The sequence below is a fragment of the Myzus persicae genome, unplaced genomic scaffold (assembly GCF_001856785.1).
Source record: "Myzus persicae strain clone G006 unplaced genomic scaffold, MPER_G0061.0, whole genome shotgun sequence".
Classification (NCBI taxonomy): Eukaryota; Metazoa; Arthropoda; class Insecta; order Hemiptera; family Aphididae; genus Myzus; species Myzus persicae.
In genome coordinates, this window is record NW_019103933.1 from 1750716 (window position 1) to 1775398 (window position 24683).

Consider the following 24683-nt stretch of genomic DNA (forward strand, 5'->3'; position numbering starts at 1 on the left):
GACAGTACAATATCCAATATATAGAATTTTCTAATGTAATCCCTTATTTTTAATTAAATTTTTTTACGAAATTTTATACACATTTTAAGATCATTATCTCTTCAAATAGCACAGCCTATATTTCGAACTAAAAATTGTTACTTAAATATAAATGTTTAGGTATATTTTACAACTTATAGGCACTTTGGTACATACTAAATTAGTAAATTCTACAATAAAACTTACAGAGTATAATATTTTGACTCATGAGTTCGAATATAAACACGTAGGTAGGTGCATATACCACCTGTAGTTAATAAAATAACTTTAGATTCCCGTATCTACTTCTTGTATAGTTAGTATTAGTAGGTAAGGAGGTAATCTACCTACCTAGCAACACACCTATTCATTGTTACAGGGTCTATAGTTTTCGATTATGTTCAACGGCTGTTAATCAATGCATTGTTTTACGGGAAATTTACTTCGAATGAATCTCGAAGCATTTCATTGCCTGAAAGTGGTGCAAAAGCATGTCAATACGGAACGGGTTGGTTAAAAGATTACGCTTTGAATAACGACAACAATATGCATGCGCATGAGTTATGCATATCAAAATTTGAAGAAAGCTCCATTATTCTTATTTACTTATAATGTATGTTTAATATAGGTTAAACTTTTTACCTTCCTAACCACTATTAATAATAATTATAAGTCTTCACTTCAGTTTCTATACATATATTTACATATATTCTACACAACAGAGCTACTTCAAGTTTTGGTATTATGAAGACTACACGCTTTAGGACTCACGTCTCACTTGTATGCCTATGTTTGAATATTATAGCTACGAACTCGATGAAACCACCGGCGTTCGATATTGGATATGGCGTTTACCGTTCATTCTACTTCACGGAGTACGTGCCGCCTCCGCCGGCAAAGAAGTGCCAGACGAGCAAGGATCCCAACGAAATAACGGACAACGAGGAACCGAGTAATTATTACTAGTAGTTTAAGATAACGGTGATAAAATTATCGTCATAATTCAAACAGGGGCGTCATTTTCGATTTTCTGGATGCTAGCATATGCTATTGCATTTGCATCTCACGGGTGCTCTTTATATTTTACACAATAATATTTTATTAGTTTTGGACATTTTTTATGATAAACGATCTGTTTTTTGAAAATGTAAATTCCCCTCACTACTTGATATAGAAAGTAATAATTACCTATACCTACTTTGATATTAACTAGGTACCTATGTATCTTGAATTATATTCAGAATTTATTTTTGGCAAATCGTATTCGATTGAAAACCAAAACAGGCAGGCAATCCCCTGCGGAGGAAACTTTAATTTAAATGCTATAGGCATAACAGCAGTGCAGCACATAATATATAGATGGTGCGTTGTAACTCGTGTTTTGTGTGATATTAAGTTTAAAAGTCGATAACCGAAAATGTGGTAATAAAAAAAAAAATACCTGTTTTTGAGTTTTCACTAGGTACCTATATATTATTGTATCGTGATTTTAAAATTCCTAGTTAACGATGTTAACATTCCATTTACCGTTTTGATTAATAAATATTTATTAAAATTATAAAAATATTTGTATTCATGAAAATTGTGATTAAAAAACAAAATTAATTGCATATTCATAATTTTTTAAGCTTATTTGTACCTATTTAAGATCATTAAGTTCCGAGCCTTAGACCACTCATGTGACTTATTCCACTCAACATCTATAAATGACGCCCCTGAATAACACTGGCCCTTAACCGTAGTCTTGAGTGTTGTTTATCAAAGGTACCTACTTTACCTAGTTAGGTATCCTTACTAATAAGTAGATATTGAGTACCTAATAACGAGCTTGTCTATCTATAATAAAAATAACATTCAAACTTATACTTGCAGTCTCCCCCATATGGAAAGTACCCACTGGTGTGTTGCCTATCATGTGGTGGGCATTTTCCTTACCAGTGGCATTCATGTTGTCGGTAACAGTGCCGGATTGCCGGACAAGGCGTAAGGTGTACCCGTACACGTTCATCATGTGCATAATTTGGATAGGCATCAGTTCGTACATAGTGTCTTGGATGTTGTCGATATGCGGTGAGTACACGGTGTCAGTAGCAGTGGCGTAGGTAACTGCAGAGGGTGGGCATTTTGGTGACGTATCCAATGGCAATGGACATGTCTCCTTAACCTGACCGAATTACATCACTTTACTGTTATCATATTATTTTAATTGAATATTAGAGTCGTATGCTGACGGTTTTGGTCGCAGTAATAATAATTCACCGTGCCCTTTCCGTTGTTTTTAAACAGGAGACACATTTCATATTAGCGACATTGTGATGGGAATAGCGGTTTTGGCGGCTGGTGGCAGTATACCTGAAGCCACTTCGGGTATAATAAATGCCCGAAACGGTAAGACTTACCACCACAAACTGTTTAGTCATATTATTATGTATTCATTGTTGTTTTATATTGTACTAAATGCACTAGGCGAGGGATCGATGAGCATCAGCAACGCGTTAGGTGCCAACACATTGGACATACTATTATGCTTGGGCTTGCCGTGGTTCATCAAAAGTCTTATGCCGATCTCCATGAACGGTGGACCGATCTTGATGGAAACCAACGATTTATTTTTTAACTGTATATGTTTGATCATCAGTGTGATCGTGCTGAACATCGCAGCTGCTGCGAATGGATTCAAAATGTATAAGACGTTTGGTATTATATGTCTTATAGGCCATATTTGTATCATAACAATATTCATAATAAGCGGCCTTAATGTTGTGAAACGAGCAGAAATTGGGCAATGTTAGTATTGGATAGACACTAGTTAGAATATAATATTCATTCATTAGTTATCACTTTTAATTGTTGTCGAATTAAATGTCATGCATTTTAGTTTTAAGAAAATGTTTACAATATTTATGTACACTGTACAAAATACAGTAACTAGGAACATCAATTATTTTCATTTTATTAGTTTTATTAATGTAGATATTTTGAACCAATGACGTGTAGTGAACATTAGAACATTAAGAATAGTTAAGATTATTGTAATAAGTTTTTGATAAAAATAACCACCTATTTACACATTGTTGTGCCAACATTTATTTTACCATTTAATATTATTTGAATAATGTTTATTATACATATTGACTTGTATGTTAATTACAAATTGTAGGTCCTATGGAACTTGTTTTATTTTATTTAATCTAGTTGAAAAATTGTAGTTTTTTTTAAATTATCATTAGTGAAGATTTAGTTTAAATAATTCAATAAGAATGTTAAATAGCTATAAGACTGACGAGTATATTATTATATAATAATTAATTATGGCTAGTAACCAGCAACCAATAGTATACAATTTCCAATGATAAAAAATATAGGAGAAAATATTCCGCTCATGTATGTAGTTTAATTTTATAAATAATTAAGAAATGTCTAGATATTTGTTACTTTATTAAAATATATATGTGTATTTTGAAAATATTGATAATAAAATAACAAAAAATGAAAAAATTATTTTAACAAAAAATTACTATTATGAATCGGTCATATCAAAATAAAGAGTTCTAGCTCTATCTCTGCAATGAGATAGGCCTTTGCTAATTTTTGTGCTCATATCTTCAACATTGAATTTTGTTTCCTGGTCTATAGACATTGGTGTTCCTGAGGCTTCTTTAACAGGTGGTCGAGTATAATACAGTAATGTTCCGCTAAAAAAATATGAATTATTACCAGTTAGTTTGTTATCATTATTTCAATAATATATAAGGATTTGTACATAGGGGGTACTCTATTTTCTAGTACCATGTCTGCTATTGGGAGGTGTCTGTTAGGGGATTCACTTTATTAGCAGTTTTCTATACAGTGAAACCTCAATATATCAGACCACTCATGGGCACTGAAATTTTATCTGATATTCAAGGGGTTCAGTTCTTACTTTGTCCCCCTCCCCAAAAAATAGCAGTTTGAAAAACAAGTAATAGCAAAGATAATAAAATTTAAAAATGCTTATAACTTGCTTCACAATCAAAATATTATAAAAAAAAAACGCTTTACCCAGACTTAAGACAATATCAAACTCTCTCAAATAAATGAAACAAAACTTTAACAGCTTAGGTAAATTTAGTATGTAAAAAATTTGTAGAACAATTAACAAACATTAATGTTCTTGAATTCTAATAAAGGCTATTACACTTATCTAGTGTGAGTGAAAAATTCAAAGTAAATAAATACAGAATGTACACAACAAAAATCATTAAGATTAACACAACATATTATGTGATCTTCAAAACCCTAAGATTATATCAGTAGTGTTTCATAATCATTGTAATCAAAACAATTATTGTTTCTGCTATAGTTTTAAATCAACGACAAATAATGGGTCTAACATCAAAGACCATAAATCAGTGATTTTCGGTTTTAGGTTATTTTTAATAATAAATTATTATTAAATCTCAGAGTAATCAAGTATTATTTTTAAGTAAAATTATTCAAATTAAGAATAACACTTACTCCTTTAGATCTTTCATGAAAGATTTAGCTGCATTGAGTTGGTCTGGTTTTCCTTGTCTATTTATTAAGCTATGTCGCCTTGCTTTCATTTCAAGTACGTGTGTATAATCTTCAGTATTTTCTACAGTCATGTCATACAATAACTTTAACTAAATGAAAAAAAATTTCATATAACAGAAATCAGTTATAGACAAATTAATTTATAATCACAAACCTGATTTTTTTTTATGTAAGGTAATATTAAAGCACATATCTTGGCTGGGACTACATTTTGAAGATCTACTTGTAATGCATGTCTCAATAATAAACGACTATCACTGGGCTTCTCCAATATAGTACTAGCTCCAGTACATTTCCATGGTAATAGTTCAATTTTTATATTATTGAAAGGAAATACTCCAACAGACCTGTTAACATATTTCCATTAATTTTTATTACCATAAAAAAATTAATTTTTAACTCACTGGTTTTTTTTTGATGGAACAGGTTCATCACCAACTGTATATTTCCATTTAATGGTATCTACAACACAAGATTTTCCCACCTTGGGCATACCAACCACACCAACTGTTATACCTAAAATTGGTGCATCTATACAACTTTGTAAATAGTTCAACACAACAGATTCACCAAAACATCTGTTGGCTACTTTTTTTTTTATCCTTGCTATAAAATTTGGATCTTTTGCACTAGTTTTTGGTGTATTTCGTACTTCACGACTGGCTCTGAATGGCACTGTTGGTGCTACTTTGTTAAAATATTCTACCCACTCAGTTACTATTGATTTAGGCACTAAATCAATTTTATTTAACAAAATAATACGTTTTTTATCTGGATTGGCTTTTAAATAATCATCTATTTCCTTAGAACGAGTGGCCAATGGATCACGAATATCCAGAACTTCTAGAACTACATCACACATTGAAATTATCTGAAACAAATATTATTTATTCATAGGTATTAATTAACTATACATATCGGTAGTTGGAATTTATACAACTAGTCTTACATTTTTATAATTGTGTTCAATGTATCGATCTGCTCTAGTTTCTTTTAAAAGCCACTGTTGTCTAAAAGGCAATTTTGATTCAGCACTTTTTTTAGTTTCTTCTTCTGGTTCTGTTTCCATTGAATTAAAATTTGCCAAACGTATCTCTCGTTCTTTTCTTTTAGCTTCATTAAGTTGCTCAATGATTTCTTCTTTGAATGGACACATGTTTGGAGCAATTATCATACTATTTTTGGTCTCTACCATAACAAATAATTCAAGTTAATACTGCATAATTATTGATTCATCAAAAAAAAAAAAAATAGGTATTACCTATGTAACATAAATATTTTGTTAAAAATAAAAACAAGTATATTATGCAAGTTTAAAAACAAAAAAAATAAATACTGTATGATTTGTTAAATGTTTCAGCTAACACAAGGTAATTCACGACGCTTAACTAAGTAGCACTCAAATCGAGGCCCCAGAAATAGCAAACATGAGCTACAAAATATGATACACCTACGTACTCTACGTATGTTCTGCAATTAATTATTTGACCTGGAACTCACTTTTTTTTGGATTTTTCTTAGCGACTCGTTTCAGTTTTCGATTGTGTTCCCTTACTTTCTTGGCAACCTTGTACTTGGTCCTGCATTTCAAACGTTTGGACTGTTTCCCTACAGGCAGATTTTAAAATTGTGTAATGAAAAACAAAATCTTTAGTTAACAAGTTATAGCTCTTTGGGTAGAACTTACTCTTTTTAGGCAAAGCCATGGTGTATCACCGGTCTGTGGAACGAAGTCTGACAATCAAAAAACCTAAGCACACGACAAAACGAACGAACAGCACCAACTAGTTCGGACTTCGGGATGAGATAGGTATGCACCTATTAATCATGAAACAATAACAGTGGAAGCTGAAGCTCACTGCCTGGATGCGGATGGTACTTACGTACCCGCACAAATGAGAGAGCCGTCAAGCGAGAACACGACGGTCGACGAGCAGTTCGAGTTAACCTCAAAAACACAAAATACGATTAGACATTCAGGTCCACGACGGCTTGCGGTGTTTACATTATCAAGGCACAGGGTAGTAGGTATGCCCATTGCATAAAGAATTATATATTTCCTGTGATTATCTGCATGGTATCACGGAGTAATAATTTTGAATTAATACCGCGGTTAGTACCTCAACCGTGGGCAGCCACAGCGGCAGCGACAATAATATTATTATTATTATCACAGGACAATCTTAATGTTATACCTATTATCTATTCTATCCTGTAGTGGTTCTTCGGTAGATGGTCGACGGCTCGGGGCGCGATCTACACGAGCTGGTCAGCAGACGAACAGCAGCAGCACGAGCAGCTGTTATAACGTAAACAAAAGGACCGCGCGTCGATTGGAGGACGAGATCATCGTCGTATGATTTCGACCCTTCCGCTTTTCCTCCCACCAACCACTAGCGCGATATTCTCCAACGATTTGCACCTTTTACGTATCACACACGCGCTCGCGTATCATGATCCCATCCTAGATCTACAAAAGTATCAATTTATATATAGGACGTGTAATATACATAATACATATACACATATATATATACATGTAGGTAAATACATGTGTATACATCTCGTACGTGGATGAACTTTTTGTTTTTTTTTTTATTTTACATAATACGCTGGCACTAAGCACAGAGGGAATACGAAATCGTTTTTTTTCCTCTCTACACGCTTTACCGCTGTGCACCTACGTCAGTCATATTGTTGTCATTTGTCCCGTTTTCGGATTATATTAATTCAGGTACGGCTTGTATAATATTTACCGTTTGCACGCATAAATGCATAATTATTTGCGATAATAACAGCAGTGTAGATAATAATAATAATAATATTAATAATAATTAATAATTATAACAAACAAGGGAGTAACGGACGCGGTCGCTAGTCGTAATGTTGGATTGACCGATTACCGACGAGACACCAGCAATCAAAACGAATCGGATCCGCTGCCGTAAGGCGCGAATACTGTCGTTACTCGTTAATATTGTGGATTATTGTCCTCGACACGCGCCGTTTAGGGACCAGGATATCCGTCTTCTCGACTCTCGATCGGCCATAGTGGCCGTACCCCGCCATCGCGATTCGCGATTCGCGAGTCGCGGATGACCGACTGCAGAATGCAGGCTGCAAGTTGCAACGGTTGTCGGTTACTCGGTTAACGGGAAGAGATTTCGGCGGCGGCGAGCGCAAGTGCGGTGGATGTGGATCCGTTCTGTTTCCCGTACCGCGCGCGTTTGTGAGGTTATGTTTGCTTTGTTGTCACTCGATATTCTATGTATATACATGTACGTTTTTGTGTGCTGCGTGTAGTGTGTTACTATTATTATTATTATTATTTATTTTTCCACTGCGCTCTCCGCCGTTGCAACCGCATTACCTGTATATGAGTTCTTGAATGTCCATCAGACATCAGCGCTGTTTTCCCGAGTGTCCTGTACGCAACCCGTCTCGCCGATCGTTTTTCTCGTGCAGCCGTCGCCGTCTTTGCCGCACTCAGCCAAAGGTTAGACGGTCAACTTTTCCATTTTTCTAATCCCCCGCCCCCCTTACACGCTCCGTTTTTCGTTTTTGATAATAATATATTATAATAATTTATTGTGGGCAACCCGTCAATATTAATTATTGCCGTTCACTGTGTCCTAGTTGTTTCCTTGTGATATTTTAATTTCCTTTTGTTGGAAACCATTCGTCGTATAATTTCTCTTTTTCTCGAATTACACACCACTTGAATTTTAGAGACTAGACTCGTGTGTGTGTGTGTGTGTGTTATACCTCTGTCCTCTATTGCCGTGTCAAAAACGATCAACAGGTTTAGTGTGGGTTTGGTGTTACTTAACTCTTAATTAATGTTCGAATCCTCCTTTTTTCTGTTCCAGCGTTTTGCGTTCATACTACTTTTTTTTTTAATTTAAAAAAAAAGGTGAAATCATGACAGATTCCATAAAGTTTGGTCCAGAGTGGTAAGCACGTCTAGGTTTTTATGTTTAATGTTTTCTTTTTATTTTATTTATTTCATCTTCTATTTTCTCAACACTTGCAATTGTGCACGTTGATTGCCCTCAACAAATCAATGTTTTATTAATTGCACAGTACGAATTCTATTGAAGTGCATGTGGCTCTTACTTTTATTTTGATGTAACAATCTCAATCACTGTTTCCCTTAGTAATTTTTCATTTGTTAGTTTATTAAAATATTATTTAGTGTTAATTTGATTCATTCTATAACTGTTATAATAACTAATTACCTTGCATACAAGTCATCATTCTAAAATTAGGTTTTTTAATTATTTGAATATTACCTAGTTTATTCATTCTATGAAAGAACCTACTATAAAAATTGACTAGTGTTCAAACACTTTCTGTTATCCGGATCTTCCTATTATGCCAATGGACTTAGGTACCTGCTCGAGGTTGAAAATTAAAAAAAATCTAAAAGGTACTATCTCCATCTATGATATTCACAGTATAGAATTTGTAACAAAATTGATTTTTATTTTATCAAAACTAGTTGGCTATAGGTAGGAAATAGTAATTCTTTGGCAAACATTCAGAACCTTCATTTTATACATTTCATGTCTCATTGTTTGTCATATACATCTTTAAGTATTATGAAACTATATCATACCTTGTAGTTGTATACAATGGTAAAATATTTAAATCTTTACTGATAAAAATCCATAATAGTTATATATTCATTAAACTTGTTTTAACCATCTATTTAATTTCTTCAAGTGTAATGCTAATGTAATAATATATTTTTTACCTTTTATTTGTTTTGTTATGTCAAACAATTAATTGTTATTTGCTTACTGTACATTCTTTGATATTTTTTTTAAGTATTTAATATTTTTATTTTTATTTCTTTAAGCTATAAAAACAATAACCATAAGAAATAAATTGTATTATTCTGCTTCAATGTTTAGTTACCTTCTTCATAATTAGGTACATTTTATTAAAACTTCTAGTATATTCCATATTTTATAATTATTCAATTCGTATTCATATTTATGTTTGTTATATATTTGTATCATTGAGTTATGACTCAATGTGTCAATAATATTTAAAAATACATTATTGTATTTTCCATGTTAATTCATTCTTAACAGAAATATCTAATAAATTATGTACACTTTCTGAATCTTACTTAATCATCTCAGTGATTACCATTCACCATTTGATATCTCCCCTTGCAAGTTTATCAAATTAAAAAATAGTGATATGTGGTATAAATATGAACAACATTTTTCATTGATATCAATATATAAATACGAACACAAATATTCATTGAAATTAGTACATAATTATGCAACTAATTTTAAGATTGTTAGATGATTAAAATAGTTTTTATGTTATTGTTGATTTGTTGAAATTGGTGAATAATTCAATTTATTTTAAATGTATTTCATTAATGTTCATTTTTTTTTTTTTTTTTTTTGATTGTATTAAGTATTAACATATGTAACTATTTATGAAATAGGTTAAGAAATATGTCTCAAGGCATATCAAAACCTCAGCTTGCTGAACATCGTTATGGTCGAGAAGAAATGTTAGCCTTATTTGATATCTCGTCGTGTAATATTCCACCAGAATCGCTTAAGGAACTGTCTATGGTGTATAATGACAAACCTCAAAATCCATTGTCTCTACAACAAATGTCTGAAGAAGAAACTGTATGTTATAATTATTATACTAAATATATGTACAAAACTTAAATTTAACACTAAACTATAATTTAAATTTTTTAGAGACTTTGGAATCGAGGTATAAATAGTGATACCGTTATCAGGGCATCTGTTCGAACAACTGGTGGTAGAGGTACTGCTAATATTGAAGTTCGTGGAGGTAGTACAAGTGCCAGAGGACGAGGTGGTCGTGGTGGTTATTATTATAATACTACACGGCCAGGTTATGAAGAAGGCCCAGAAGGTGGAGGCTCACCAATGAACCGAGGTCCTCACAGACCTTTTGAAAGACTTAACTCGGTAAAATATTATTTTTTTCACTCAAATGTAATTAATGCTAATAGGTATTTGATATTAATAGTTCACTTAAGTTTGTAGGTGTTATTAAATTTTACTGAAAACCATTATTGCCTAACTTATAGTTTCAATATAGTTGCTAAGTGATAACACTGATAACGTATAGAGGACACTTCACCCAGACTTGGCTTTTTTGTTTTACAAATGTAAAACATACCTAAAACTGTTTGCGCGGGAAAAGAACTTAGAACTCTACAGTCATAACTAAGAAATGACATTTTCACCACATATAAAGAACTTTGTTTTTGGAATATCGTTTTTAATTTTTCAATATTGGAACTACAACAAAAAGTTACTACCGACTGTCACCAATGTGGCTACTTCAGTACTTCTTCTTACAAACCATCCACACCCACTAATTCTTGCACTTAATTTGGCCGACGTTACTAGTAATTCACCGTGAAGACTTAAAAGACACTGACTGAACTAAACTGGTATTTTAATTTAATATTTAATAAAACAAAAAAAATTCTTAACATGTAAAATAACCTAACAAATTATCTTGTGGAGTGTTACTGCTGTGGAGCAACTCCCCTCAAACATTTACTGCTAATAATATCTTACACTGATATGCTTTTTGTAAAAATGTTGAAAATTGCGTATAGGTACTCTAATAGATGTTCAAAAAAACTTGCTTCTAAACTGTATGCTAATTCATACAACTACAACCTCTATATTCCATATTGAAATTTTACTTTATGAATATTAACTCTTTTTCTGTGATTTCTGGCTATTAGCCACACTATCAATTTTAACCAATGAAATCAGTTCCATTAGCTAACTAGAACAAAACACATTGATATGAATGTAGTTTTGTATAATGTCTAGTACACAATATTCTGTTGATCTGTCAACTTGGTTGCATTAGGAAATTAATACTGGTTAAAAAAAACAGGAAATGTGGCTTGATACTAAACTTAAACAATTGAAGTGTATAAATGAACTATTATATTTAGAATGAAAGAAATATGAATCGCAATGGTGAGTATTCCAATGATTGGAGAGGAAGAGATGAATCAAATTGGTGGAGGAAAAATAGAGGTGGAGCACATCAAGGCCAATCTGACGAATCTAATGGTCGTTGGGGACGAACTCGTACAGATTCTTATAACAATGATAGATGGCCTGCAGGACGGCCTACATCAAAATATGATGAAGATGAAGGATGGGATCGTGGTGAATCTAGATGGTCTAATAATGCCACAACTCACGAACGCCGAAAACTTGATTGGGGAGAAACCTTGCCGGAATGGTAACTATTATTGGAGATTTTTTTTGGTAATTTTATTAAATAACAATATTTTAGGGCTGTTGATAATCCCGGTGAAAAAGGTGGAAGTTTTGATTCATCTGGTGCCTTCCATGATAATCATTATGAAGACGAACACCACTATAATATGGGAGATGAACTGTCTCGAGAAGTATGATAAATTAAATACATTTTAAAGTTCTAATTCATAATGACACAATTGGTATTCAAAATTTAATTTTAGGAGGGACGAGAATATGAAGAAAACAATGATAATGGGGATACAAATGTTAATAATGTAGAAAGCTCAAATATCTCACCTATAGACGATAAACAGTTAAATGGCCGAGAAAAAGAAGGTGTGTTCAATGTCTTCATATATATTACCTAAAATTAAATTAAAGGCCAGCTAGTTTTAGAGAAGTTACATATAAGCAATATGTTTAGTTTGTGCTTAAATTCTAAATTATTATAGTATGTGCTATGTTTATGCTCGTGCACATTCATGTTACAACTGCATAGGTGTAGCACGTAAACAAGTATTTTTTTTTACTAAAAGTATACAATAAGAAACTGAAAGAGGGACGAGGTGACCAAGTGGTCTGACGTGTCTGCTGCAACGCAGCCAGTCGCGGTTCAAGCCTCAGCCACCGGGCGGCATTTTTCTCCGGACAAGTCGCGGTGACCAGAGAACAAGTGCCGCCATCCCCCAACCGGGCATGGCAGAAACCTACGGGTGACCAAAAAAAATTTTGCCAAAACAAAAACACACACGTGTCCCCCCCCCCTACAGTTCCAAACCCTACAGTACCACAACCTACAGCTAATGGCCTCAGTTGCCGAAGCTTAAATCAAAAAAAAAAAAAAAAAACTGAAAACGTTCTTTGATTTGAATTTCTTATAATGGTAAATATAATATTCAACTTAGTTCTCATAAGATCAACTTTCCCGTGTTTTATTAAATAATTTATAGACAATTAGGTGTTTTATGAATCTATATTAAAAAAGCAAGAAGCTGATTTTAAATAAATTGCATGGCTAATTTGAATTGTTTTTTGTAAGTCTTTTCCTCTTGCTAGGTCAATAAATTTGTTTGACAAAAAAACAAACGGAAATCTTTTGGTAACTAGTTAGTTTGTAATCCTTTTGACTTTTAATAATATTAAGTACTACTTCATCCTTCAACAAAATTGAAGTTTTGAAAATACTAAAAAAATAAACTAAACAATTGAATACCTATTTATTTATTTATTTTTTTTTTACTAGGTATCAAACATGAAATATTATATTTTCATAAATCTTAATTAAGTTAAACTAAAAGGTTAAATTGATTTTAAGTATTTATATTTTAATATTTTCTTGATGATGGTATTTAATATCCAAATTAAATTATTAATAACACCAAATTACATTGTAAGAAATAACAATTAATCTAATTTTTTTAATTATTTAGAAGTTGTATCATCTTCAATATCTACTTCACCGTCGCATAATGAAGAAGCAATTTCTTCCCCTGAACGTTTTAAATCCATGAGACAACAGCATCAACATAAAATAAATGCTCAAATAACTAAAGATGTATTTATACAAAATGAACAAGTAATGATAAATCATCCTGAACCTGTAAGAATCCAGCAGGTTCCAGATATTCCAGTTATTCATAGCAAAAGCAGTCCAGCAATTCCACTTATGTCTGACTGTCAACCTAATAAAATTGAAAATATCAAAAACTTGAGAGAAATGCCTGGTATAGGGAATCATATTGAGAATACTAATATTAACCCCATCCATCGATCAACAAGTGAGTATTTATTTACAGAAAACATTTATAACAGACTAAAAAAGAGTTCTAAAAGAAGAGAAAATATTGACTACAATTAAATTTAGTTACATAAATTTGTTGATTGTTTTTTACTTCCATTAGTTACTGACTTGGTTTATTTTTAAACCCAATATATACCAATTTAAACTGGAATTAGGTTATGGTTTAAATGTTGAATTTATTGCATATACTGTTAAGTTAATATTTAAATTTGATTTAGTACTAGTATAACTGCTTTTAGGTTTAAATGCTAATGCTCACCATCGAATTGATTCATTGGATGCTGAGGCTGAATCAATGGTGTCTAGATTAACCAGTGATAACTTCAAAATAGGACCTTCTTCACATTCTCCACTCGCTCCTCTTACTAACAACAAATGGTATTATAGAGATCCCCAAGGCGAAGTTCAAGGTAAATAATATGCAACAAAGTTAAGTTCAATGATAACAGTTAAAACATTTTAGGTCCTTTCTTGACAACTGAAATGGCAGAATGGTATAGCTTGGGATATTTTCATGACAACATGTTAATGGTGAAGAGAGCATGCGATGAACATTTTTATTCCTTGGGTGATCTTGTGCGATTAAAAGGAAATGTACCATTTTCAGACACTCCATTTTCGGTATTAAATTTGTTGTTTATTCTTAATTTATATTAATATATTATATTATATAGTATTTGATATTTTTAGGAACATGATGTAAAAATTAGCAGCCGAATAGGAGTACAACCTCCTCCAACACACAACCCATACACAATGAATGAATCTTTGGTTCTTCAACAACAACAGCAACAGCAACAATACCAATATAGACAATTATTTTTAAAGTAAGTTTACTGCCTTGGCAAATTTAGTCATTTAAATTTTTTTTGTGAATATTATGTGAAAAGGCTAATGAAATCTGTTCATACGACTTTCACCTTTAAATATGGATTCTGCCTAATATTATCATAAATAATCCACTATACTTTCTCTTGACACTGTTTAACACTTATGTACCTCCAAAAAAGATTAACTTAGCAAAATGGTATTAAGATAAAACAATTAATACTCAATGCTTGTTCCTAAGCACATTAAATAATACTCAAACTAATAAATTCACTACCTGAAAAAGAAAACTATTAATATATATAAATCACTCCTAAAGCCCATATGGATGATGGTATTCAACTTAAATGATCGGGAAAAAATTTAATTTAAACAAAATATAAGCTTAACAAATATTTAACTCTGCAAAATAACAATACTTCATCCTTTGTTTTTACCCGACCATTTACAGAGACTTTAAAACTGTAGAGCAAGAAGCTACTTACATTTTTCTGTTAAGGTTTCTATACTAGATTGAAAAACCTTAATTAATCCAATGATTAAAAATGTTTTTATCTCGTCACTCCTAAGAAATCCCTTATCATATGCTTAAAAAAATAGGTCTTAAAAACCTTACTTGATCCTCTAACATAAATCCCAAGAAAAGTGTGTTTAATGGACAGCTCAATAACCACGCAACCCCGATTATGTTATTATCCTCAAAAATACTATTGTGTTTGATTGTGTAGATTATATATTTCATAAAAAAAATATAAGTTTGTATTCGTTCTAATATTATTCATTATTTTATGCAATTATAAAACAAAATGATATTTTCTATGTGACAAATATGTAACCAGATGATGAAACATTTGTTTTTTGATTATAATAATTTAAAAAATAATTAAATGTTTAAAAATAAGTATTGATGCTATGCGACTTTTTTTGATGTAGTAGACAATAGATAATTTTTCCACCCAGCATTCTTAAAAGTCACAAAAAAACGAATTTGTGACATAAAACTTGTGCCGCGCTTCAAAAATTACTCTGTTTGGATGTGCCTCATTGAGTATAATATGTTGTTTTATAAGAATTATTTATTTTTAGGCAAAGAGAATTAGCTATTCAAAGTGCAGTTCATCAACTATCACAATCTGAAAGGTGGAATACTCTGTCGCCCATTGAACAACAACAGGTAATAATTAAATTGAAAACATTTTTTTTGATTGAATTGTATAATATTATATATTTGTGTGAATTATATTTAGTTGATAATGCATCATATTCGAAATGTAGAAGCTAACACAGGAATTCCTCCGATGTTTGCACCTCCCATTCTTCCACAACCACAGCCGACACCTAATATACATCCCATGAATCAACCGCCTAATAACAATTTAATGGTGATGTTATCCCATATGCAACAACAACAACAACAACAGCAGCAACAACATTTCAACCATGTAAGATACAAATTTTTTAAAAAAAAACCAACAAATATGAAATAATATTGTTATGCATTATAGCAAATTGATCCTAAACACATTCATTCTGTACCACCCTCTCAACCAATGACACAACAACTCGACCCTCTCCATTCGTTAGTACAGAGTATGGGAGGTCTAAAAACATCCACACCACCACCAGTAAATTCAAGTCACCACCATCAAAGTTCCAATATTATTCGACCAAGTAGCGCTCAGCCAGAAAACAATCCTATATCAGATCTTTTAAGGCAATTGGGTGCACCTCAAGATAAACCTCTCAAAGTAATTATTTATTTATTTTGATATTAGATAAGTTAGTTTATTGTTATTAATGTAAGGTTAATCATCAGATAACTGAAACGAGTGTATGGGGTATGGATTTTTCTGGTCCAGACAGTAAACCTAAAATGAATGGTCCAATCGGAATTAGTGGTTGGCAAACCGGGCCTTCAAATGAAACATCTCAACAAACACCTGGTGTTTTGTGGGGATCTGGAGAGTATACTAAAATTATTGGGGCTGACCATAAAGCTATTGTAAGTAACATCTTTGTGTTAACCATTTAAAAATTATTTTAGTGACCGTTGAATTTTTTATCATTCCTGTATTTCACTCATTTATTTATATACATGTAGGAAGAAACAATAAAAGAAGAAGCAAGACGAAGTCAAGAAGCTAGAAAACAAGAAATGTATTCGATTATTATTTACAAATTTATATCTTAAAATTATTACTATTTACTATTCAAATTTGTTTTAATTTACAGTAAACAAAACGAACAGATAAAAAAAAGAGAAGCAGAGAAGTCTAGATTACAAAAAGAGTTAAAAAAAAAACAAGAACTTGAAAAAGCTCAACTGGAAGAAGAAAAAAAAAAGGTGTGCATTCTTGATAAACCTTTCAACTAAATAATTTTTAAACGTTTTAGAAACTGGTACTAGCAACATTTAGTATTTTGCATATCCTTTTTATGATTGTATTATGTTGTTGAAAGTGATAAATTAAGTTTACTTATGATAAGGTAATCAGAATTTAGGAAACATTATTTGACATACATTGATTAAATTCTAATTGACTTAATTTTATTTTTGGGGGATGATGATATAATAATCAATTTAATGTTTTATTAACTGTATAACAAATTCAATCTTATTTTCATAATTCGATATTTTATTGTAAATGGAGTAGAAAATAAGTTCTCATAGATATTACAAATTATTAATCCCTTGGCTAATATCAATACATTTACTTATATAATGTTTGTATAATATGATACATAATTTCAGGAAGAAGCTCGTAGAATCAAAGAGCATGAAAAAAAGTTAAAAGAAGAGGCAGAAAAGAAAAGAAATGAGAAAAGAAAATTAGAAGAGGAACAAACAAAAAAACGTGAGTATGAAAAAAAAATAAAAGAGGAGAAAGAAAAAAGACTGTTGGAAGAAAAGAAGAAAGAGGAAGAAAAACGACTTCTTGAAGAAGAAAAAAAAAGGTTAGATTTATTGCATTATGATAAATTAAAAACTTTAAATTTTAAATATTTTTTCGTTCTTATGGCGCCTGTGAAAATATTCCCATTAGCCGAGGGTGGGGGAGGGGGCACTCATACGAAAAACCGTTATTTTGCTGTTTTACTTATAAACTATAAAAATTATTTAAAATCATGAAATTAATGAAAATAAAAATGTTGAAAGGTCAAAATTTTTAGAAAAATTAATTAAATTTAAAAATAATGTATATGTACACTTTGTTTTTGGGAGTCGAAAAACACAGATTAATGATATATTTATTATCTCAGGAGATATAGCAATAGATAAATCCTCCCTGGTTACTCTGTATAAGAAAAGCTAAAACCAAAAAAAAAAAAACGCAATCAATTGATTTTCTTATTTTAGAAAATCTGATTTGAAAAAAAAGGAAGAACAGAAGAAAAAAGATGATCAAAAAAAGAAGGATGATTTAAAACGAAAGGAAGATACTAAAAAACAAGACCTGAAGAAAAAAGAAGATGAAAATAAAAAAAAACAAGATACCTCCAGATCAAGTTCTGTTCCCATAGTTACTGAGCCACAAAAGGTATTGCAACTCATGTTTAGACTAATTATTTTAATGTAAAATTAAATAAGCCTTTAGAAACTTGTAAGTTGTTACACATATTTAATTTTTTTTTATATAATTGTATTTTATATCCTTGGGTATAATTTGCTTTTTAATATGACCGGGGGAAGAAGAGGCATTTAATTTTTTTGTGGGGAATATTTAATTTGTCGTTCTGCTAACCCTCTTGTAGTATTTATATTTAAAATCACTATATCAACTTTCATTTAAAATAAAAGTTATTTCAATTATTAAATGTTTCAACATATCTCAAGCTTTAAACAATTTCCCCTCGCTCTTAACTCTAATGCAATACTGTGCTGCGTGTTACTTGGAGTTAAACATGCAGATGCAGCATTCCTATCTTCACCATACATAATAGACACTAACAATCAAGTTATGTTCTGAAAATTTGAATTTTGGTTGTAGGTGATAAAAATGTCTTCATTTGTAGATTACACTTCTTTGCTTCAATTTAATATTTATAATCAGGGTTCTAGACTTATGGCGCTTATTATTATGATTGATCATCCAAATAATCGTTGAAGAAAGCATTTAAATACTTCATTATAAGCACTTCAAAATATTAAAATAATTTAAAAAAGCATGACAAAAACTATCAAAACAATTTTTATTGGTTTAATTTATATACTTAGAAACATAAAAATAATTAAAACTTTAATCCTTTAAGAGTTTTTGAAAATATTTTAACTAAACTTCTTTTATATTTTCTGAAAAACGGAAAAAATGTATTAATTTGACCGAATAGTCGATAAGCAAATACTAGTTCTGGTGTTTATTATTAGGAAATATGATTCAAAGGAGAAAAATGATTTTTAGTTCTTGGTTTTAAGTGAAGAAAAGCAGTAATTAACAAAAATATTTAGGTTTTTGTCAGTGGCACCTATCTATATGTATGTGAGGACCAGTGTTCGGAATATTCACTAAAAAATTGAACGTTCAGTATTTAAAAATGGAACTCGTTCACGTTCCTGTTTTATTCAAACGAACGCTTTCACGTTCATTCAAAAAATAAACACGTTTATTGGGCGTTCATTTAATTTTTTTTCCCAGTAATTACTAATTAAATTTAAATTCGATATTATAGGAACTATAATGGAAAATATTATTATAATATGATTAATTAAAATATTTTTAAAATATATTTATTAAATGGTAAATAAATTAAACGTCTTTAAAATCGATCAAGTTCATTCAAAATATAAACGTCGTTCACGTTCTATTTTAAAAATACGAGTGACGTTCACGTATCATTCACAATTTATAAACGTGAACGCGTGAATGTGCGTTCATGAACGACGTTCTTTCCAAACACTGGTTAGGACTTATATCGAACATGTCATCAGAGATAAGCATAAAAGAAAATTTAATTGGAAAAACTAGAAATTTTCATTTTTTTAAAAAAATCGTTGAAATAAACAAAACAAGCACTTTAAAATTTCATAATTGAACGTGTTGTAACATGACAAACACTTCCATAGCAATTTTCTAAATTTTATATAAAACCATAAATAAAAAATTATTATTATAATATCATCAGATAAACGTAACAATTTAATTGATTTAAAAAAAACTGCTTTAGAAAATAAGCATTGCAAAGATAAAAAAAAGAAAATAATTTTTATAATATGACTGGTTTTTTGCTATATTTTGAATAAATTATATCTGTTTTGTTTTGTATAGAAAAAGAAAAAAGACCCTCAAACAGTGGCACATAATGGTGTAGAAGCATCTGCACCATGGGCTGCTGCGGATCAAAAAAAACAAGTGCAAGTAAAGTCAATGGCTGAAATTCAAGCTGAAGAACAAAAACGTGAACAACTGATGAAACAAAAAGAACGTGAACGCACTGAGCGAGAGATATCTATGGTAGCAATTGAACAGGCCAAACAAGAAAAAGCAAGATCTGCAGTTAAAATGCAGTCTTGGTCTACTGTAATCACTAAAAATGTTCCTCAGTCTACTCCCGTGGCTAACAATTCTGTTTGGGGATCATCCAATCAAATGAGTATGTCTACTTGCATTTAACAATTTTCTTTACTTAAAAAACGATTGGTGTATGAGTCCTTATCCTTGTTTTTTTCTTAAAAATAAAAAAAAATATGTTTATGTATTTTTATTTTTATTATAACTCATTCAATTCAAAAGAAAAACCCAAATCTTAAAATTGGCATTGAATTAGTTTTATCTTCTATAGATTTTATAATCTATGATTTATTTTTTCCAGATACTGATAAACCAATGGTTCAAAAATCTAATAAAACCCCCGCTGTGACAGTTAATAATAAAAGTAATGTAAAGAATGTATCAAAAACTGTAAATCAAACTGTACAGCAAACAAATGCAATGAAGAAAGCTATAGAAAGTAGAGGTGAAAATAATAATTGTACTGACGAATTTAGCCAGTGGTGTTGTAAACATTTAGCAACTCTCAATAAAAATACTATTGACAGTGAGTATTAATTCAATTTATTCATTTTAATCTGTTTTAACTTAACATTATTTGTTTTTAGTACCAACATTTGTGACGTTTTTAAAAGATGTTGAATCTGAGTATGAAGTAAAGGACTACATTCAGAGTTATCTGGGTGATAATAAAGAAGTTCGAGAATTCAGTAAACAATTCTTTGACAAACGCTTAAAAATACAAAATAAACAAAGAAGTTCTGATTTTGTGGAAATGAAAGTAAGTTATTATTTTTTTAATTTGTGCTCATACAAATCATTCTTTTGAATATTTTAAGTTATGAGATATCTTTGGTTTTATAATATTCCTATTTTAAATCTCATTTCTATATGAAATTAACCATCACACTGATAAATGTTGTTTTATTTTTTAAATTAAATGTTATGCTTTTATTCAATGTATGCATACATATTATATTATATTTTGAATATCTATGAGCTAATTTAGGGGTTTCCTAAAAGCAAATTTCTCTCTGCCTTGATAAATTAAAAAATGCCCCAAAATTAAATAATAACTGGATAAAAAATAAATTTTTGTATAATGGCCATGCTTTTTTGTTAGTATGACCCAAGTTTCTTCAAATCCTCACATTAAAAGTACTTTTAATTTTTGTAGAACTAGTTTATAACGCAATTGTAACTTCAGTTTTCATTTCTGAATAAATCTCTCCCCGAAAAGTTTGTATAGGTGAAATGCATTAAAAATTTGTCAAAATAAATATGTTTTATTTCATTTGGGTTATTATGAAACGTATTCATTTTTAATCATGATTAAGAAATCAACATTACATAAAATTATGTTTTTACATAAATACCACACACTATTTATGAATAATTTAGTATTAAAATAAACTATTTTTTTTTTTCATTAAATTGTGTGTACATTTATCTAATTCTAATTGGTAAAATGTATTTTTCTGTTAGATATTATGTTATTATATTCATAGTATTCAGTATTGGTTATGTGTAACTGGGTTATATTAGTCCAATCAATTTAGACATTTGGTTAACTAATAGCAATTACATTTGCTTTAACACTTACTAGAAATTGAAATTATATTTTTAAGATTTGAGGTTTCCTGGAGTTATGTGGGTTAAGGCCAAAGGTGTCAAAAATAAATTTACAGTGTTGTTGAGTTTAAATATTAAGAGAATTATTCTGAAATGTTTGAAGCCTTCTAGAACAGAGGTTCCCAAACTGTGGGTCGCGACCCAAAAGTGGGTCGCGATTATACTTTTGGTGGGTCGCACTATTTTTTTAAATAATACAAAAATATAATCATCTATTACTTTTCGTTGATGTTCAAAGTTCAAATTCAGTTTTATCGTCAATCCTTATCTGTGAGTATGACAATTACGAGTTTACCAGCGGCCGTGTCAAATACTATATATTATACTTATTATACATTTTTTTCGTAATTACATAAAATGTAATAAAATAGTTTAATTTTCTGTTGTATGGTAAAAAAAAAAAAGGTCATTCATTGATATTGTGGGTCGCTATATTTTAAAAAAAATTCAAAATGGGTCGCACAATAAGAAGTTTGGGAACCTCTGTTCTAGAATACTCTTTTAAGTTTATTATTAAATGTTTATTTTCTATAGAATTGAATTAAATGTTATGTTTATTTTTACAGAGTAAAAACAAAAAACGGAATAAGATGGTGCCACTAGATAATAAAGTACTTGGCTTTAATGTGGTCGCTTCGGAACGTATCAATGTCGGTGAACTTGATCTTGGCGAATAGGAGTGATCATATAAGTGATAACATATCAGCTCGTTTTATGTAATCTTGGTTTTTTTAGGAACGATTTAGGCCTTGAAAATTAAAGAAAACAATCTTTATTTAAGTATTAAATATGTCCATGTTTCTCGTTGAAAATACTTTTTTTTATTTGATAAATATATATATTTAAATTAATTAATTTCTTTTTATTATTATTTTTAAATGTAAATATTTAAAATTAATAATTATACTATTGTTAATTTTTAAATTAATGTTGTCATACATTTTGTACAAATGCTTGCATGTAATGTTAACAATGATTTTTTTCGTTAACTGTACAAATTGACCTAAAATCCATTTCTAAAATCCGTTATTTAAACTATTATTGTAATTAACCATAAAATATTAATAAATATAATTAAGAATTAGTAAAATATATAATTTTTTTATAAAAAAACAACACCAGGTATAATTTATTTTTAAATATTAAATTGAAAACTTGCGTGCATTTGAACGATGAATCTTTAAATGTTGTACACTTTTACTTTAGTTATCAAAAAAACTGGAGTTTTGGTTCTGCTGTATAGTAAGATTTTATTATACCTCATCAGTAGTAAGCCAATGTAATGGTAGTAATATAATTTTAAACCAATGGTACATAATTGCATATGAAAAATGATTCTTAGTAGAAACTGTATGACAGCCTATATTTTTAATTTTATAATTTATTTATATTACTATTGCTAATATTTATTTTTCTATTATTTATTCGGTATATTGAATTAATTTTTGCCAAATTCATTGAATGCATGGCTATTATTACTTCAATTATAAATCAATGCAAATAAATCTTAGAATTATGTGGGCAGTATTGTGGTATAAATAGCTGAAAATTGATCTAATTTTTTTTTTATTTAATAGAAAATGTACAATCTGTAATACATAATACAATAAGTAAAAAAGATGACTGACATAGCACTACACACATAATAAAAGTAACACATGAAGCACAAGATGAGGGAAATCATTCAGCGATGGTACCCTCCAGTAATTTTTTTTTATTCATTAATTTAATAGGTCATGGCAACAATTTATTTTGAATCGGCGCGTAGTGGGTTGTCAGGAAAAGTATGTGATGCTAGGTGAGAGACGTAAGGATTAGGATGGTGTTGCAGCTTAGAGTGAAATCTGTTATAGTACAATTGAGGGGCGACATTTCAGAACGTACTATTTCCAAAATTTAAGAAATTGAGTTATATATTGATTCTTATGGAAAAAAGGCGGGAAATCGAATGGAATGGTCAAATTGAACCAAAACGTACTATTTCCCTTGTTAAATTGAAGTTGTTAATCTGTTATTGTGGCACAACGTACTATTTCCATGTCAAATATTAGGTCAAAACGAACTATTTACAAATTGCATCAAAACGTTCTATTTCCTGTGTTAAATAGGAGTTTGGTTTAGAAATATGCGGCAAAACGTACTAATTCCAAATATTTTTACAAAACTAACTATTTCCAAATTACTTTAAAACGTACTATGTTCTATTTTATAAAGATAGGAAACGTAATTGAAGTAAACACAAAACGTACTATTTCCAGTTGTTTGAAAATACATAAAATATTTTTTGTAGATTTTTTATAATTAATTCATTTATATAAATTAACTGTCAAAATTAATTTGAATGGTTTATTTATTTATTTCTACATCTAAAAACATTATCATCATACACCAAGCATTGATTATTGATAGTAAATTGCGCCAAAAGTGTTGATGGTCAGTGATAACATCTATCATATTCATTTTATTCATCTCAAAAACCTCAAACCACGGCCTTAGACTTTGTAATAGTATAATATAATATAATTATAATGTATAAATCAAGAACTAAATGCCTTGTGCATCGAGCAATACAGGAGGTAACTATTTCCATAAATCAGACCAAAACGTACTATTTGTCGGAAATAGGACGTTATGATGCAATTTAGTAATTAAAATTATGAATAGCTACATTAAAATTAAAATTGTATGATGTTTTTGCGATATTTCCACGAGTTTCTAGTAATTCGGAACAGAAAATCGTGTTTTCTGAAAAAAGTGTAAAATGGAAATAGTACATTTTGAAATGTCGCCTCTCAATTTAGCTAGTTGGTCAACTGTCGGAATTCTTTGGTCTTAGTGTAGGGTTTCATTTGTTACACACCAAGGGGCCGAGGCTATTAGCCGGAGAGTGATGGACTGGGAAGCTTGGATAGTGTGGACTTGAGAAGGTTAAACACAACCCAAGATTTGCATACCGTATGCCCAAATGGGTCTGAGTAGAGATTTGTAGAATATAGACTGTGTTTATTGATAGTTTAGATTTAAGAATCGGCCTAAGTAGATGAAGGTGGTTGTTAA

General features: G+C 30.3%; 3 protein-coding genes across 4 annotated transcripts in view; 2 read left to right on the plus strand and 1 right to left on the minus strand.

The window, feature by feature from the left end:
- LOC111036551 (sodium/potassium/calcium exchanger 5-like) overlaps positions 1-3401 on the plus strand; it is a 35746-nt gene extending 32345 nt beyond the window's left edge. The window contains exons 4-8 of one of the 2 annotated variants that reach the window (XM_022318607.1): positions 398-526; positions 824-970; positions 1891-2088; positions 2305-2406; positions 2485-3401. In XM_022318607.1, the coding sequence (XP_022174299.1) occupies positions 398-526; positions 824-970; positions 1891-2088; positions 2305-2406; positions 2485-2810 (902 nt within the window). In that variant the 3' untranslated portion in view covers positions 2811-3401. The remainder of the gene's footprint in view (positions 1-397; positions 527-823; positions 971-1890; positions 2089-2304; positions 2407-2484) is intronic. The other variant, XM_022318608.1, reaches the window with a different exon arrangement.
- Positions 3121-6521, minus strand: LOC111036552 (guanine nucleotide-binding protein-like 3 homolog). The gene is made up of 7 exons (XM_022318609.1): positions 6263-6521; positions 6076-6183; positions 5525-5763; positions 4980-5446; positions 4730-4922; positions 4516-4664; positions 3121-3713 (listed from the first exon to the last, which is right to left on the minus strand). Exons 1-7 carry the CDS (start codon positions 6279-6281, stop codon positions 3539-3541), a joined length of 1350 nt encoding a protein of 449 aa, XP_022174301.1. The 5' UTR covers positions 6282-6521; the 3' UTR covers positions 3121-3538.
- Positions 6522-7455: 934 nt separating this feature from the next.
- LOC111036553 (GRB10-interacting GYF protein 2) lies at positions 7456-22401 on the plus strand. The gene is made up of 23 exons (XM_022318610.1): positions 7456-8071; positions 8445-8528; positions 10046-10238; positions 10314-10550; positions 11564-11859; positions 11914-12028; positions 12101-12215; positions 13310-13657; positions 13920-14090; positions 14144-14301; positions 14371-14507; positions 15595-15682; positions 15756-15950; positions 16014-16256; positions 16313-16510; positions 16610-16665; positions 16741-16852; positions 17261-17463; positions 17867-18047; positions 19773-20097; positions 20317-20541; positions 20603-20775; positions 22193-22401. Exons 2-23 carry the CDS (start codon positions 8497-8499, stop codon positions 22301-22303), a joined length of 3912 nt encoding a protein of 1303 aa, XP_022174302.1. The 5' UTR covers positions 7456-8071; positions 8445-8496; the 3' UTR covers positions 22304-22401.
- The last annotated feature ends 2282 nt before the right edge of the window (positions 22402-24683 follow it).

Excerpts from the sequence above, each read along its gene's own strand:
- LOC111036552 (XM_022318609.1), bottom strand. Across the intron at positions 5,764-6,075 it reads TAAGAAAAATCCAAAAAAAA|AGACCAAAAATAGTATGATA; the intron begins GTGAGTTCCAGG and ends TTGTTATGGTAG. Across the intron at positions 4,923-4,979 it reads GTTCCATCAAAAAAAAACCA|GTCTGTTGGAGTATTTCCTT; the intron begins GTGAGTTAAAAA and ends ATATGTTAACAG.
- LOC111036553 (XM_022318610.1), top strand. The coding sequence starts at position 8,497 with ATGACAGATTCCATAAAGTTTGGTCCAGAGTG. Across the intron at positions 11,860-11,913 it reads GGAGAAACCTTGCCGGAATG|GGCTGTTGATAATCCCGGTG; the intron begins GTAACTATTATT and ends ACAATATTTTAG. Across the intron at positions 16,257-16,312 it reads CTCAAGATAAACCTCTCAAA|GTTAATCATCAGATAACTGA; the intron begins GTAATTATTTAT and ends TATTAATGTAAG.